Genomic DNA, 17,058 nt, shown 5'->3' with positions numbered 1-17,058 from the left:
AAATAACAAGCAAAACAATATTTTTAATTAAGTTATTCAAGTTGGTCAAATTATTTAAATTCAGATTTAAGGATTTCAAATTGTATTCAGATTGGGGTTAGGTTCGAATTAATTTTTTTTTATAAAATCTTTGCTTCAAGCCGAACTAAACTCATCCCACTCATCTAAATTGACACTCCTAAATTATAGTCCGCTTTGAAAGTTAAAGAATGATTCATTTTTCTTTTTTTTTTTTTAGAAATGAAAGGGAAATATAAAAGCATTTTGTTCAAAAGTAATCTTCCAAGATCCTAATCATTAACTGACAACATTCATTAACTAACATTAGTCCTTCCAAGATCCTAATCATTAACTGAAATCGCAGGAAAGGGTGCTACCTTGAGCGATTGAATAAAGAGAGACCGAAAACTTAACTCCAAACCACCAATTTAAGGTCTTCTCGAGATCTTGTAAACTAGGAATTTTCCTCTACTGCTGCATCAATTTCATCAACATGTTCGAGCAGAACTTTCCACTGTACATAAAAATGATGATGCCCAAGTTTAAAAAAAAAAAAAAAAAAAAACATTGACACAAATTAGAAGAGAGTATAGCTTGTTAATTGAGATCCATCAGATTGGTGATTACCTGATCCATTGGCAGCGAAATACCTGAAGAACAGAAGCATCAAACTGCGATCAGCGGGCATGGTTGTAGTACGACATCATTAAATACAAAAAAAATGCAATATAATCCCACACAAAAGAAAGAACACTATAAACCAATAATAAATATTGTTTTTCACATCATTTTGTGCGGAGATAATAAAGGCAAGATAGCAGAAGACAGAAACAGATATGGTGTATCAATTTATGCTTCCACTAACCCCATCAAAGTTTTGGGGAAGAGCAAGTTGATAAACTCCAAGGCAAAGAAACAAATAAGCTATTCTGAACTATATAAGCTATTTATTGCAAAAAGGTGGAACAGCCACCTTAGCGGCCCCCTGGGTCCGGCCCCACAGATATCCAGAAGGGGTAAATCACGGTTAAGCTGGGCAGGAGGGGTGACTGGGGGTCGAGTGGAATTTAAAGCACAGCAGACCGAGGTTTTACACCAATGTGCAACTGGCGACCCTCGACCCCTGAACCTCTGTTGTAAACGTCAGGCACCCTTCCAGCTGATCCATCCCGTGGGGGCTATATATAAGCTATTTATTGAACTAAGTGTTGATGCCACATCAGGATCAATGGATGTGATCTATTGTTTTGTTTGCCCAATTTTGGATATGCAAAGAATTCTCCTCGTCATGGTTGATGATAGGTGATAAGGTGTAAGCAGAAGACCAACAAGAGGTGCCTAGTCAAAGATGTGCACTATATCCCAAAGCGTCACCAACTATCCAAGCATCTAAAACAGATTTTCAATTAATGTTCAGTTTGAATTAATTAATTTTCCTGTATTTAAAAAGTCTGTCAGTGATTGAACAGGCGTACTATCCTCACTTGTACAAGAATGTGTGGATAGAAAAAGTTTCTGGCATGTAATTTATAAGAAAGCATCTCTATATAATCTGATCTTTAGTGTAGAATAGGAAAATATTTCGTCCAAAACAAATTATACAGATGTGTAGATTTATCATCAAACAAGCTCTTCTTTCCTATTCAGAAAATAGGCAGAAATAAAACAGTCTTGTGTCTTGGAAGAGTTGCTTCATGGCTCACAAATGGAGACAGCTCAAAAAGAGAAGGATTCCACTTTCAATTCAGTCAACAGGAAATGTTTCTTTTTTCAAAGCTGCAACTTAGTAGCATGCAAGTCTAATCTGACTGTCAAAAACCCATTCTTCTATTCTGGACAACTAATCAAGAAGTGCATTCAAGTGTAACTGATTGTTAAAACTAGCTTCAAATTTAATTCTAGTGGCACATCCTAACTCATGTCAAATTATTGGCTTTAGGTAAGTAATCTTCTCTAAGCATAAGATGATGATCATTATGCAGGTTATGCCTAGGTGAGACTTGTGAGCTTATATTAGATAAATGATCTAGCGTGCCAAGATTGTTTTCATTTGCTAGTAGATTGAACATTTGCGTAACAAATTTTTTAAATCATTCTAGCTTGTCAGCTCTAGTTTTTAAGGCGTGAAGCTTGTCTTCTATGTTATATTCAATTCCTAGATCCACACATCTATTGTTTATACCTCTCATAGTGGCATTACCTCCCATCATTGCATGACATAAGAGTTGACAAGTATGGACATGTAAAATAAGCAAGTAAAGTAGAAAACAAATAAGAGACTGCATATATGTTGCCTTTTCAGTGAGGTAAAGTTTTAACTAAGAAAGAATGATAAACAAGTAGGATGCTAAGTAAATGAGTTATTTTTTTGGAGGGTTTCTAAGAAAAATTAGGTACATGGAAAATAATTGGCTCAAGCAACATGAATTAAACAAAATTATTTTTTAAAGGCGACAGACAAACTTAACAAGGTGATTATTGTAGCAGTGTTCTTTTTATAGGATTTATTGTAGCTACAATAGCTTCTTTAAATTGCTATAAGGGGAAGACATAGGATTTGGTCTCAAGTGGAGGGACTTCACCTAGCAAAGAGCCACATGGAGCAACGAGTGTCGTGGTCATCAGAGACGAGGCAAGAGACAATTAAGTGTTAAAGCGTTGAAGTAACAGTGTGCAGTTTTGTGTGGGTTTTGATATGCAATTTTGCACAGGCATTGGTGCATAAGGCTTGCATGGTGAGTAGGGCAATGGTGCACTGAGCTCATGCGTATAGCATCTAGTAGTGCAGCGATGTGGATCTGCTGCAAGGTGTCAATGACATCAGGCACAGGAAGTGCAATCTGCGGGCAGAGGAGATGAGACCTATAGTTTGCTCCTGAGAAATTCACCGTGAGGTCAGACAGCACCAAAGCAAGCTCCAATGCCTATAGGTAGCAGCCTTATGCAGGTGCGGTAGTGCCAAGAGTACAGGTTGGACAAGCAGACACGAAACAGTAGGTTGGTGTGGGTTGAGCGGTTGACGATAGGGAAAAAGGAATACAACTAATTCTTCTGTTTAAAATAGAACAGAAAGGAAGTGCTGATGACAGCCTCTACTTGATGCAATAGTGAGGAGAAATTTCAAGAAGAGAACTCAGAGAAATTGTTATTAGAATTCCAAAATGAATCACATTCGAAGTCCAAAGCCCCTTTCATAAAACAAAAAGGAGAACTCCTAAAACTAGGTCAAATTTAGCTAATTCATAATACCCAGTAAGAACATAATACATAGTTAGGACAAACTGTCAGAACTATGAAATATTTTTTACAATAGAAATTATCAACTACAAAATTATCTACTGTATTAACTGCACATCTAAAATTAAAGGCCTGACGCCTATTAAACCACACATACATAAATTGACACACAACTACAAAGTTACAACTTGTACAAAGAAAGAAAGAAAAGGTTAGTTGATTCAAAATAAAAAACAAACATAAAGAAATCCTCATGAATAATGCGTGATACGACGATAAAAGGGGGCCCACCCGGCATGGGTCAACTGTCGAGGTGGAGGTCAAAATCAAGATGGTCAGCTCCAGGGTGTCAAAAGGCTAGCCTACGGTGGCAGAGCGAAAGACCTTAGTAAGGTCGGTCGGGGCAATCAATGTCCGATCGGCAAGAGACTTGTCCGAATTGACCACCTGTCCAGCTCGGGATAATACGGTAAGACAGCCAGACGCTCAGTGCGGAATGGCAGGACGCTGAGGAAACCAAAGAGCTATCTGATCAGGAGGGACAAACTACTGCACCCAGTCACCACAAGGAAGAGCAGTTGAGGTCGACAGAGCGGAGGAGTCTCAGCCGAGCGACTACCCCGCTCAGCCAAGCAGCGGGACTAGTGTCATATCTCTCGATATCCTTTTGGGAGATAGTGCCGCCGACATGAGGCATGGTCAACAGGCAGATCGTACGACGGAAGCTTCTACTGTCTTGTCAGGGATATGCATGCCCTGTTAAGCATGGTGTCAGAGGCACTTTCCTGACAGGTCCTTTCATGGGACACATTGGAGAACGTGTTTACGCCTCGAGGAGCGTGCACATCGCCCACCAAGGCTCTATATAAAGGGGGTCCAAGCATCGACGGAGGTACGCACTTGCGTTACTGTTGCACCGCTTTCCTCTATAATTCCGATGACTGACTTGAGCGTCGGAGGGTCAACGTCAGGACCTCTTCCCTGGCTCAGCGCTGACGTTGCTTGTTTTGCAGAGCGAGATGCGATCTACATCCAGTCAACGCAGCAGCCACATCCCCAACTTTCCACCTTCCTGTTTCCAGACAGGATCATTTTAGCGTCATCTATGGAAACGTAGTCTACATCCAAAATGAGAAGATGGAGGACGCTAGACGACTCACCATGGTTACGCTGACAAAGGAGGAGCTCGATATGCCTATACAAGCCCGAGCGACGAGGATAGTGGAGCAACAACAACAACAAGCGTTGACCAAACGCTAAGCGCATGAGCCCGCGGCAGGGCATCAAACAGGATACGGAGGCTGAGCAGAGCATGCATCCGTTCGGGGACATAACAAGAAGCCGACCGGCACATATGGGGAGGCACCCAACGCGTTGATCCCTTTTCATCGAGTCTTGTTCCAGACTCCATCAGAGGAACGGGGCCAAGCGGACAAGGATCGTGGGTCTTCCTCGGATGACGCACCTATTAGGGGCGCTCGAAAAGGGAAGGCACTAAGGGACGATGATTTGCCCGAGCGGATCAATCAACAATTCTCGCAGCGCAGGGGATTCTGGATGACCCTCTACCCAGACACTACACCCCGCTGGCGATCGAAGAATACAACGGAACTACCGATCCGGACGACCACTTGGCCAAATTTGACAATGCGGCCACACTTCATCAGTACACCGACGGGGTGAAGTGTCAGATCTTCCTCACCACCCTCTCCGGATCAGCACAACGTTGGTACAAGAGATTGCCGAACGAATCAATTCCCAACTTCAAGTACTTCCGAGCGGCATTTTTACACCACTTCGCCAGTAGTCGCTGCCACCAAAAGACAAACATCAATCTGTTCTCCTTGAAACAAGGGCCCAAGAATGCACTGAGGGCCTACATCCAGTGCTTCAACCAAGTGTCCATGATATTCCATTGGTCTCCTCAGAGGTATTGGTGAACGTCTAACCCCAGGGTCTCACCAAAGGAGAGTTCTTCCGGTCACTCATCCGGAAGTTGCCGAGGGACTTCGACCATCTGCTCAGGAGGGCCACGGAATACATAAACGTGAAAGAAGCCCAAGCGACCAGAAGAAAGGAGGTTCCTGCCGAGCCCACAGCAACAAATCGACTGAAGCGAGTTGCAGCCAATGACGACCCCCACTCTACGCTTCACAGGCAACGAAGTGCTGCCGATCGACCAGGCACGGCTGGCCATTTCGCTCAAAGAAGAGCCGCTAAAGAGGACAAGGACCACAAACTTCATGGTGGTGGAAGCGTTGTCCGCCTACAACATCATACTAGGTCAACCGAGCCCTCAACGAGTTCCGAGTGGTGGTATCCACTTCTGCAGAAGATTAAGTTCCCGGTGGACAACGAGGTGGGCAAAGTCAAAGGCGACTAGTTGGCCGCTCGGTGATACTACGTCGAGATGGTCAAGTCCGAAACAAGGGCCGCTCGGAAGAACTCGCGCTTGGAGATAAATGCTATCAGGGAGAAGCCCCCCGCGCTAGTCTACGAGGAGGAGGAGGTCCAGATCCACCCCAACCTGTCGGACCAAGGTGTGTGAATAAATCTAGATGTACTTGTATAAGTGTATGTCTTGTAGATGCAGGAAGAGAATGAATAAAAATCTCAAGTGTTCCAGACTCTTGCGTCGATCGGTCAAGTTAAAAGTTGAGCGGCAACTATAAACCCTTGTTTACACCAATCAAGGGTCGAGTGACAACTTTAAACCCTGATCTTCATCAACAGTCGAGCGGCGACTTTAAACCCAAGTTTGCGCCTTCAACAGCCAAGCGATGGCTATAAACCAGAGTCTACAACGAATAACAACTGATCGGCCGCTCTAAAACCAAGTCTACGACAAATGAAGAGGATCGACGAATATATAAGCCGATAATAAGGCTGACCAGGAAACATGCTGCTCCAAGAAGCAACAGTTTCCACTAAAATGGTCGTTCGACAGCATTGAAATGCTCGCTTGGACATCCCAGTGACTAGTTACATCAACGGTCGGGAGGACAAGGAACAATACTTAGAAATTTTTCACAAAACGATAAGTGGTTCGTAGTCCTACTCGAGCCGAGCGGCGATGCATGTATGAACAAGTGCGACAACCAACAAAGCAAAGAAAGGTCGAACAACGACTCATGATGAAATGCAGAATCAAATAAACAAAGATACGTCGAATGAGTGATCATGCATTAAAACTTAGAAAATTTTTACAAGTTTGCGAAGGGCAGTACAAAAGGAGGCGAGCTTCGTAGAGGGCGAGTTCACTCAAGGTAGTCTAGCACATCATTGGGCAGCGACTCGATCAACTTATCCCGACTTATGACCTTGTTGGTCAATGCGGTTAGGATATAACCGCCGCCCTTCAGCTGGTTGAGTGGCCATCAATAGTGAGGTTAAAGAGGCAGAGCGGTCGGTCGATCGTTGAAAGGGTCTGAGCGGAGGTAATCCCGCTTCAAAATCTTGAATCGACTAGACTCTGTGCCTTGATACTCCTTCAAAGTCGTTCGTGAAGCCTCCAGCTCGGCCTTCAAAGTAGCCAGCTCGGCATCCTTAGCGACAAGCTGTATTTGCGTCGCTGCTTGCTCAGCCGATCGGCTCTCCCACTCGGCATTCAGAGTTGCCTCCACCTCCTTCAAGTTTTGAACCAGGATCCGAACCTCTTTGTTCTTGATCTCTAGTTCCTCAATGGCTCGAAGCTTCCTGATATTGGCCGAATGAATCTTCGACTCGAAGGAGCTGGCCTGCTTAATAAGCCTCGCCAGTTGCGAAGCCTGCTCGGCGCTCTTTGCCCCCTCTGCCTCCAGCAGCTCGACGTTATTTTGTAGATCGGCCTTTAGTTGAGCTGCCTCGGCAGTCAGCTACTCCAAGCACGCCTCAGAAGCCGCTGACTGGCCGCTCGAAGCGCGCAGCTGCTAGACTTCATGTTCCAAAAAGACAAGTCTCTGATACATGGCCAGGCTCTCGACTCAGTACCACAGCAATAGTGAAATTGTAAGGGCCGAGCGGATAAAAAAAAAAGTAAGTACAAAGGCAACATACATACCCAGTAGACATCTTGATATGGTTGTTCGCAAGCTCCCCTAAAGAAATGACCGCTGCACGCGCTAGGGCATCGGCCCATATTTGCACAAGCGGCCCTTGGACCGTATTTGGTGCTCGAGGGTGCGGGATGCAACGTCGTCCGGACTACGCCACTCATCAGTCGGCAAATGAATAATTGTTGTTATTTGTCTCTAGCCGCTAGGACGAGAGGGTTCTGAGGTAGCTCTGCCCGTAAACTGGGGCATTGGGGTCAGTCGGATGTCGGTCGCATGAAGGCGACCGATGGTGCGCAAATTGTCCCCAGCGGCAGCCCGGACAACGACGATGTTCGTGTTAGTTCCCCTAGGTAGTTTTGATGTGATCAACCAAGTCAAGTTAGGTTTTATTGGTTTTTAACCCTGTGTTTAAGTGTACAGAAACTTAGAAGCACAGGAAGTCGATCAAAAGACGCAGTTAGCGAGAAGGACGGCACGGGAGAGAGCCGACAAGCTCGGTGTGTCCGATGGACAAAGTGCTGCGGAAGAGTACGCAGGCGAACGAGGAGGCGCACGACGTTTCCGAGAGACGAGAAGCCGGAGCGGAAGCTTACTCGAAGGTCGGAAGTTAGGTTCGAGTGAGCCCTATTCCAGATGGTCAAGATCACCCAAACGAGCGAAGCCAGAGCTGAAGACCCGGACCAAGGTGAGTGGAACCGGAGGAGAAGACCGGGACTGAAAGTCAACAGGATGTAGACTTTCTTGGTCCGGGCGCCCGGACTCCCCAAACTCCAGGTGCTCGGAACCCTTCCAAGCGCCCGGACTCAGATTGTTATCCGAATCGCGTCAAACGCGATCCGTTGCAACGGGGATAAAGTTTTATCCCCCTCCAGGCGCCTGGAACCCTTCCAGGTGCCCTGACCAGAGCTATAAATACAGCCCTAGTTCCAGAAGCTAAAACAGAACACTTGTAAACAACTTCTTCTGTCTAGCTTTACTTTTTGAGCGTTTTAATTATTGTAAAGAGGTTTCTTCGCCTGAAGGAGAATTTAATGCGCTTTTCAACTTCCTTAGATTAACAACCTCCCCGGTTGTAACCAAGTAAAACCCTTCATGCCACTTCTTGTTAATTTTACTTTCTTAATTTTTATGCAAGTGTTTAATTAAGCTATAACGTCCGAGGAAGGTTCATTTTATTTTACAGGGCTATTAACACCCCTCTAACCAGCCGCCATCGGTCCTAACAAATGGTATCAGAGCCAAGTTTGGTTCAGGAGGACTAACCGCCGAACGAAGCACACGAGATGGTCAGACCGAGCATCTATCCACCGAAATTCGTGGGGGAATTCCCGAGCTGGAAGAAAAAGATAAAGGTATTTTTTAAGACAGACTTTGAACTATTAATAATTATGAAATATGATTTTGCAACCCCGAAATACAAAGAAGAATATCAATGGACGAAGAAGGAGCAAGTCGACTTCATGGCAAACGGCAAAGTATAGTTTCATCTGTTTAGCATTTTACCATCTCAAGAAGTCAACCATATCTGAGCCTACGAGTCAGTCAAGGAGCTCTTGGAGAAATTTCTAGAACTATACAAAGGGACCTCGGAGGCAAAACTAGTGAAACGGGACCTGCTCCGGAACCAGATCAACAACCTCCGGCTAGAAGAAGGCGAAATCATAGCACACCTCAACTCAAAAATCAAAGAGCTCATCACCGGACTCACGAATCTCGAAGAAAAGATAATCAACCGAGATTCGCTAAAGTACGCGCTCAACGCATTTCCTAGGACTCTGGAATGGTCGACCTTAGTAGATGTGTACTTCATCTCTAAGGATTTAGAGGTAAGTACTTTAGAAGAGCTTTTTTAAACCTTTGAAATTCATGAGTCAAGATGTGCAGAGCTAAAAAGGGAATAGAGGCAAAACATTGCCTTAAAAGCAAAAATGGACGAACCAGATTCCGAGGCATCACTAGACGATGACGAAAAGGCCTTAATGGTAAGGAAATTTAAAAAATTATTTAAATCTAATAAACTTAATCAAGTGCAGGGTAAAAAAAGGAATAGAAAGATAAGATGCTACCACTGCAATGAAGAAGGGCACGTCAAAGATAACTGCCCAAAATTGAAGGACAAGGGTAAGGACAAAGAAAAGAACAAGAGACCAGCCCAACCCAAGTATAATCTAAAGGTGACGTGGGACGACACGTCATCCGAATCAGAGATCGAAGTAATCATCGGACTTGCGCTAGTGGCAAGTCACCAAGAAAACGAAGACGAACTAAGCTTGTCCGAAATGAGCTTCGAAAGCATCGATGAAGGGAGAGCAACATCAGAAGAAAGCAGCACTTCAAGGGGAGCTTCAGATTACGGGATCGACAAGGTAAGTCACGTACGATCTCTTCCTCCTGATAAGTCATTTCAATTTATAAAGCTATTATCAAAAAATTGCTGTAGATTAGAAAAAGAAAATAAAAAGTTAAAATCAACCTTAGCTATATTTTGTCGATTAGAAGATCTCGACAAAATCATAACTGAAAATGGAAAACTAAAAATTGAGAATACAAATTTAAATGATCAAATATAAAATCTAAAATATTCTGCATGTTTAAATTTGCTTGCTTCAACTTTCAGGAACAATAAAGGATTAAATTAACAATTTAGATATTACAAAGGGAAAATTAGAAAATTACCTAGAAAATGTAATCCTCGGAAATTTTTAATTAAACCTGTAGGAAGGAATCTATTTTGGTTCCAAAATCACATTTAGACTAATTATTTCTTTTAGGACTTTCAGAAAGAAAATTAAATGTTTAAAATTCTTTAAGAGACTTTGTCTAGAAGTGGTTGATACTCCAATAACCAAGAAGGACTAGTGCTGGAAGCTAATTACTGAATTGAATATTTGATTAAATTAACAATTTAGATATTACAAAGGGAAAATTAGAAAATTACCTAGAAAATGTATTCCTGGGAAATTTTTAATTAATCCTGTAGGAAGGAACCTATTTTGGATTCCAAAATCACATTTAGACTAATTATTTCTTTTAGGACTTTCAGAAAGAAAATTAAATGTTTAAAATTCTTTAAGTGGCTTTGTCTAGAAGTGGTTGATGCTCCAATAACCAAGAAAACCTAGTGCTGGAAGTCAATTACTGAATTGAATATTTAATTGACTTACTGTTAAGCAATTAGTGGTAATAAGAATGCTTTAAAATGTATGTCAAAATTTTTAGAAATTATTTGAAAGTTAACTTTTCGAGAACTTTTTCACTTAATTGTAAGAAAATTTTGACATGTTAAAATATTCTAAATATTAAAGGTTTTTTTTCCATTATATGAAATTTATATGAAATCTTTTTTTTCTGCCTTAAATATGCTTAAATTTTAAAACTTTAATGTCCCTTAGACTTTTTATCATTGTTAAGTAAAATTTTTTACCCCATTTGTTATATGATCAAAAGGGGAATTAATGAAAATTGATCTAGGGGAAGGATAGTACAATTTTTAAATTTTTGTACTTGCAATTTCATTTTTTATATAACTGTTATTTGCAAAAAAAAAATTTTGCAAAAATTATAATTATTTGTTTATGTTTTACCCTAACTTAACTTGGATTTGCTCACATCAAAAAGGGGAGATTGTTAGTACTCCAAGGTAGTTTTGATGTGATCAACCAAATCAGGTTAGATCCTTTTGGTTTTTAACCGTGTCTAAGTGTGCAAGAACTTAGGAGCACAGAAAGTCGAGCAAAAGGCGCAGCTAGCGAGAAGGACGACACGGGAGAGAGTTGACGGGCTCGGTGCGTCCGAAGGACGAAATGCTGCGGAAGAGTACGCTAGCGGATGAGAAGGCGGCGCGCGGCGTTTCAGAAGGACAAGAAGCTGGAGCAAAAGCTTGCTCGAAGGCCGGAAGTTGGGTTCGGATGAGCCCTATTCCGGATGGCCGAGATCACCCAAGCAAGCAGAGCCGGAGCGGAAGACCCGAACCAAGGCGAGCGGAACCGGAACGGAAGACCGAGACCGAAAGTCAACAAGGTGTTGACTTTCTTGGTCTGAGCACCCGAACTCGCCAAACTCCGGGTGCCCGGACCCTGATTGTTATCTGGATTGCATCAAACGTGATCCGTTACGACGAAGATAAAGTTTTATTCCCCTCCAGGCGCCCCGACCAGGGTTATAAATACAGTCCTGGTTCCAGAAGCTAAAACAGAACACTTGTAAACAACTTCTTCTGTCTAGTTTTGCTTTTTGAGTGCTTTAATTGTTGTAAAGAGGTTTCTCCGCCTGAAGAAGAATTTAGTGAGCTTTTCAACTTCCTTGGATTAACAACCTCCCCGATTGTAACCAAGTAAAACCCTTCGTGTCTCTTCTTGTTAATTTTACTTTCTTAATTTTTATGTAAGTGTTTAATTAAGTTATAACGTCCGAGAAAGGTTCATTTTATTTTGCAGGGCTATTAACACCCCTCTAGCCGACCGCCACAGGTCCTAATAGTCCGGTCGGATGACAGCGAGGTGTGGAGCGCTACGGCTCCTTGCTCAAGAAGAGCAGGCGTGGATGTCTCGACCCGCTCGGAGGATGGTCGTGAACCAGCTTGGGCTGGAATCTATAGAGCGGAAGTGGCAGAGCGGGAGGATGCTTCTGCGCGGCGCCTCTTGCGTCGTTGCAGGGGTTCGCCGGATGTGGCCGACTCAGAAGCCACCGCGATCGGCAACATTGAGGGTCGTTTGGGAGGAAGGTCCGCTGTAGCGGCCGCTGCATCACTAGCGCAGTTTGACTTCTTCCACCCTCGCTGGCTAGTGCTTCCGCTCCTTCGGGATCGCCAAGTGGATCCTCGTGAAAGCCGACCGACTATAGGCCTCGACTCTCTAATTCAGCCACAACCGCGACATTAATTTTCGCGTCCGTGAGTTTGCTCTTACCAGCCAGACGCGCCCTTAACATGATGCGAGCTGTAAAAAAGAAAGCAAAATCAGTTAGATTCAAGGATGAAGAGAAGAAAGAGCATACCTAGGCTAGACGGAAGTCGCGTGCGGATCGGGCTCAAGCCGAACACGTAAATGACGCCCTCCAAAAGCAACCAGTGAATATGATACTTCTGACCGGCCAAACTGGAAGCTGCTTGGAGAAATTCCGATCGGCTTCTGTACTTCCCGAGCGATGGGGGATTCATCACTTCTATCTGCCAGCCGGTCGGGAAGTCTGGCCACTCAAGAAAACGAAGAAAGAAGTAGTGATCCCTCCAATGCTTATTGGAAGATGACATTTTACCAAAAAAGATCAAGCCCACTCAAACTTGGAACAAGAAGGTCCTCGGCTTGGATAATTTAGGGTAATAAAAATAATGGAAGAGCCGAGAAGTCAAGGAAATGCCGTGCAGGCGGAACAAAACTATGACCTCGTACGGCAATCTAAAGGAGTTCGGCACCAATTGATTAAGAGAAATATGGAAATATTTACAAACAACGGAAAAGAAAGGATGAACGAGGAACCGAAGGCCGACGGGAAACTGATCCTTTAAAAACACAAAAAATCCGCTAGTGGTTCGTGTGACCGGTCATAAGCAGATGTAATGACAACTTGGTAATCAGATGGAAAGTGGTAGGCAGATTTCAGCATTTCGATGTCGTCCCCGTCGAACCTGAACTCGGTAGAAGTATACCAGAGCCCAGGGATAGGGACGGGGGGTTGCAAAGAACTGGTCATCGAAAATAAAGGATTCGAGAAGGAGCAACGAACAGATTCGAATAACAAAAGAGCGGATTAGCTTACAGGAAACAATCGTTGGAGAAGAAGAAGAATGAAGCGTCGCAGAGAAGGCTCAAAACGACGGCGACGCGAAGTAAGGTCTATAAACCTCGCGTCCGATCGCCTGAGCCATCCGATCCAAGGTTCGAAAAACCAGGAGAAGATCCGGCCGGAGAATTTGAAAAGGCGCCTATCACATCCCCAGCGGATATCCGCCTATCACATCAAACGTGCGGCGGCAAAAAGTGGGACACGTGGCGTTCAGCTATCGGAAGACATTAATGAGGCTTAATTAAAAGATATGGTCGTGTGCTCGGCCATAATGATCCAAGATTTGCACGGTCTTCAAGAAATTTGGATGACGTCAACTACTATGAAAGGGCGCTCATCCGAGAGAGCGCGGGGAAAGGAGAAATTTCGCTAAGTGCTGTCGCCCATCGTCCCATTCGGCACGGAGAGTGGATTATCACACAACCGAGAGGCCGATTCACTATATGCCTTAAGAGGTATGATCCAAGCGGCAGCTACAAACCCAGCATGAAATAAAGCCGAATGGCGTAGACATTTGTTCCGATTAGAAAGTCGGGAGCGTATATGGTCCAATCGAACATACAACCACCGAAAACTCTACTGGTCCAGTCAGTCGGACCTACAGCCTCCTTCGACTAGACTTAGAGGGAAACTTGTGATGCAGCTATAAAGGGGGGTCCGCCCGGCACGGATCAACTGCCGATGTGGAGTCAAAATCAAGGTGGCCAGCGCCATGGTGTTAAAAGGCTAGCCTACGGTGGCCAAGCGAAGGACCTTAGTAAGGTCGGTCGGGGCAATTAGTGTCAGATCGGCAAGAGACTTGTCCAAGCTGACCACCCGTCCAGCTCGGGATAATACGGTAAGACAACCAGACGCTCAATGCGGAACGGTCGGACGTTGAGGAGACCAAAGAGCTTGTCCCAATCATCGCAAGGAAGAGCAGCTGAGGCCGACAGCGCAAAGGAGCCCCGGCCGAGCGGCTAACCCGCTCGGCCAAGCAACGGGACCAGTGCCATATCTCTCGATATCCTTTTGGGAGATAATGTCGTTAACACGAGACATAGCTAACAGGCGGATCGTACGGCGAAAACTTCTACTGTCGGTTAACCAATATGCATGTAACTCAATCTACAAGCTTGTTTCTCAATGTAATCCGATAGGTACTGACAGTTTTGATATGGTGTGCTAACCATTCCATGCCTTATATTTGATAGGTTACCAATAATGCTAATTTGTTTGGAAAATATTAAGAGGATATCATTTAAGTAAAACTGTAAGAGGAACAATTACATGTTTTCAAATTGACTATAATATTCTTATGTTGACAGAAACTTCTTTAAAGTTACTTGAAGAGTAAAATTCAAGTTTATGACTTAAGAGAATCTCTTCACCCTCCTTATTTCTCAAGTTGGAGGGGTAAGAAACCGCATAGGATGAAGGAAAAGTGAGGGGGATGGATCACCGTTTTCATTAAAAGTTTCCTTCACTCCTAACTCTTATCCTCACAGCCTATAGTTTGTATTATTTGTCAATTATACGAAAGAATTCATCAAAATTATGGATTTGGGATTCAAATTCCATTCTTAAGAAGAGGGAGGGAGCAAATCCAGTAGCGAGCCCATCACCTACTCAGATCCTTCCGTATAAATCAAGAATGCAAAGCTACGAAACGAGTCAGGGAGTTCGAGAGAGCGGACCTTTCTTCCCAGGCAATTCCTTGCCGTCTTTCGCATAGAACTCTCTGATGTCAACCACGACTTTCCCCTGCCACTGCCGCACCGAAACCTTCCGATTCTTTGAAATCTACAAGTTGAACCCAAGCCAGTCACCATATGTATCAGAAAAAGAAATCCAGGACATCACGGCATCTAGGGTTTTAAGCAGCGAAGGATCATACCTGACACACGGCGATGCCATCAACCACCCCGCCTTCGTCGGAATCCCTCTTAGGGAACTTCCTGGAGTGGGGAGCTTCATGCTTGCCAACGAAGTCATCATCGGTCTTCCTCTTCCAACCTTTCTTCCACATAGCTCCACTCCCGCTGCGCTTCGCCTCTTCCTTCCTCCTCACCGCTACTTTGGTGCAATGCGATGAAAATATATAGTTTTACAATTTAATCTAGAAAGTATTACTAATTAACATTGGGCAAAAAATGTTATGCATTGAATTTGCGGAACTATCGTTCTTTTTCCCGCTAAAAAGAACATTTCGAGCAGGGGCGTCAAAAATAGGGGGCCAGATCCTCTGGACATAGTCCCATAGGCCATAGGCCAATCCAATAAAAATATCAAATTAAAATTTAATTAGAGTTTAGGGGTTTTAAAAGTTTTTATTTTAAAAATTATGATATTTTATTTACATAAATAAATAATAGAAAGTTAGTATAATAATAATAAAATATTAGGATAAAAAATAAAGAATTATATTAAAATAATAAAAAAAAAAGTTTTTTTGGGGGTTGGTTGAATTATGCGAGTTCGAATTTAGGATCTTGAGCTAAGTTTAGATTCGAATCGTTTGGGGTTTTTTATAAAAGATATTTATTTCCATCCGATCGGAACTGGACCCGACAACGCTAATTTCAAACATGGAATTTACATTACGAGTTTATTACATATTTTATTTTAAAATTATTCATTTCGCTTTTTTATTCTCATCACTATTTCTTTTCTTTTTTTGTGTATATGTGTTTTCTTTTTCTTTTGAAAATTCATTCACACAGCTGGCATACAAACTGCACGGCTACTCTTGTAATACTAAAATTACTCAGAACCGTTCGATGCCCATCAAATGTTCGATAAAATACCCAAAGCGGATTCGGGTCTCAGATGAGGACCGGGTCCAAGTCCGAGAAAACCCAGCCGTGATCGGGCGGTCCAGTCGCAGTATCCTGCTCGAGCCGGTTCAGCAAGCACGCCGGCACGTCCAGCGTCGGAACGAAGCCGCCCCCCTGGACGGCGGGAAGCTGCGGATCCTGGGCCCGAGACCCCTCCGCACCTCCGTGGGCATCGACTCCAGTCACCTGCTGGACCATCTGGCGGAAGTTGGCCGGGTCGGCGGCGATGTAGGCGGTCGGCCAGCGCTTGCACGCCCGCGGCTTGCGCTTCTTCCCGATCCGCAGGGAGGGAGGGTCACGGAGGCGGAGCGGCGGGCCGCCAGCGAGGGGGAGCGGGAGAAGGAAGGGGGAGGAGGAGAGGAAACCGAGCGGGGAGAAGGCGACGGAGGAGGATGGGCCGGAGAGGAGGGGCAACCCTGCTGCGCCGGCGAGGGCGTCGTTCTCGATGCAGGCGTTGATAGATGGGAGGCGATCCTCCGCCATGGCTTTGGTCCAATAACTCGAGTAGAAGGAGAAGAGAAGGAGAGCATTTAAAGCCGGCAGTGGTATAGCCTCGTCTTATACTTGTTCTGTTTACTATAGAGGTGAAAGGGTGGATAGTGCATTTGTTATCTTCTCTGAGTTTGACTTCAGAGCCACTCTCCACCCACCCTCTCCCACTCGTCCTGTTTGCAATTGGCGGCTGCTGCTTTATGTCCTGCAAACAAAGTCAAGTGCTGAGATTAAATAAAGTCAACCCTAGCGCACATCTCCATCGCAAGGTAGGGCCATGGAATCGAACCACTCATAATGCATGGCAGGCTGTGGTTTTTGACTTAGAAGTTAGAACATCAGGGCTCAGTCGTCGGCCTGTCCCAGAGTGATCAAACGCATACCGTTTGACTTTTCAAGGTTATGAAAAGTCAGACGCAGAAGGTCGATGACTTGAGTTGCCATATCGAATGATCGAGCAAGCTAAACCAGGTTGTTTATGAAAACCACTTGATCTTAACTGTCCTGAGTTTGCATTCATTCCTTAAACGAAGATAAGAGACCTGATACGGTGACTAAGATGAGATCCCGTTTGATGTAAAAAAAAAAAAAAGTATTTGGGATATATGCGGTCAAAATTAAAAAGAGGTCAATTGTTAGGTTTTATTAGTGTCATATCGAAATAAGTCAAGTGTTATCGCTAAGAGCTATAGTCG

General features: G+C 44.1%; 2 protein-coding genes across 2 annotated transcripts; both read right to left on the bottom strand.

Moving 5' to 3' along the window:
• Positions 1-252: 252 nt before the first annotated feature.
• On the bottom strand, positions 253-15,135 carry LOC122044455 (RNA polymerase II transcriptional coactivator KIWI-like). Its single transcript, XM_042604930.1, has 4 exons — positions 14,932-15,135; positions 14,732-14,837; positions 628-650; positions 253-514 (listed from the first exon to the last, which is right to left on the bottom strand). The coding sequence occupies exons 1-4, from the start codon at positions 15,061-15,063 to the stop codon at positions 455-457; spliced, it is 321 nt and encodes a 106-aa protein (XP_042460864.1). The 5' UTR covers positions 15,064-15,135; the 3' UTR covers positions 253-454.
• A 724-nt stretch (positions 15,136-15,859) lies between these two features.
• Positions 15,860-16,354, bottom strand: LOC122043580 (calmodulin-binding protein 25-like). Its single transcript, XM_042604198.1, has one exon. The coding sequence runs from the start codon at positions 16,352-16,354 to the stop codon at positions 15,860-15,862; it is 495 nt and encodes a 164-aa protein (XP_042460132.1).
• Positions 16,355-17,058: the final 704 nt, after the last annotated feature.

The sequence above is a fragment of the Zingiber officinale genome, chromosome 2A (assembly GCF_018446385.1).
Source record: "Zingiber officinale cultivar Zhangliang chromosome 2A, Zo_v1.1, whole genome shotgun sequence".
NCBI classification, from domain to species: Eukaryota; Viridiplantae; Streptophyta; class Magnoliopsida; order Zingiberales; family Zingiberaceae; genus Zingiber; species Zingiber officinale.
This window is presented reverse-complemented; position numbering and strand designations above follow the sequence as displayed.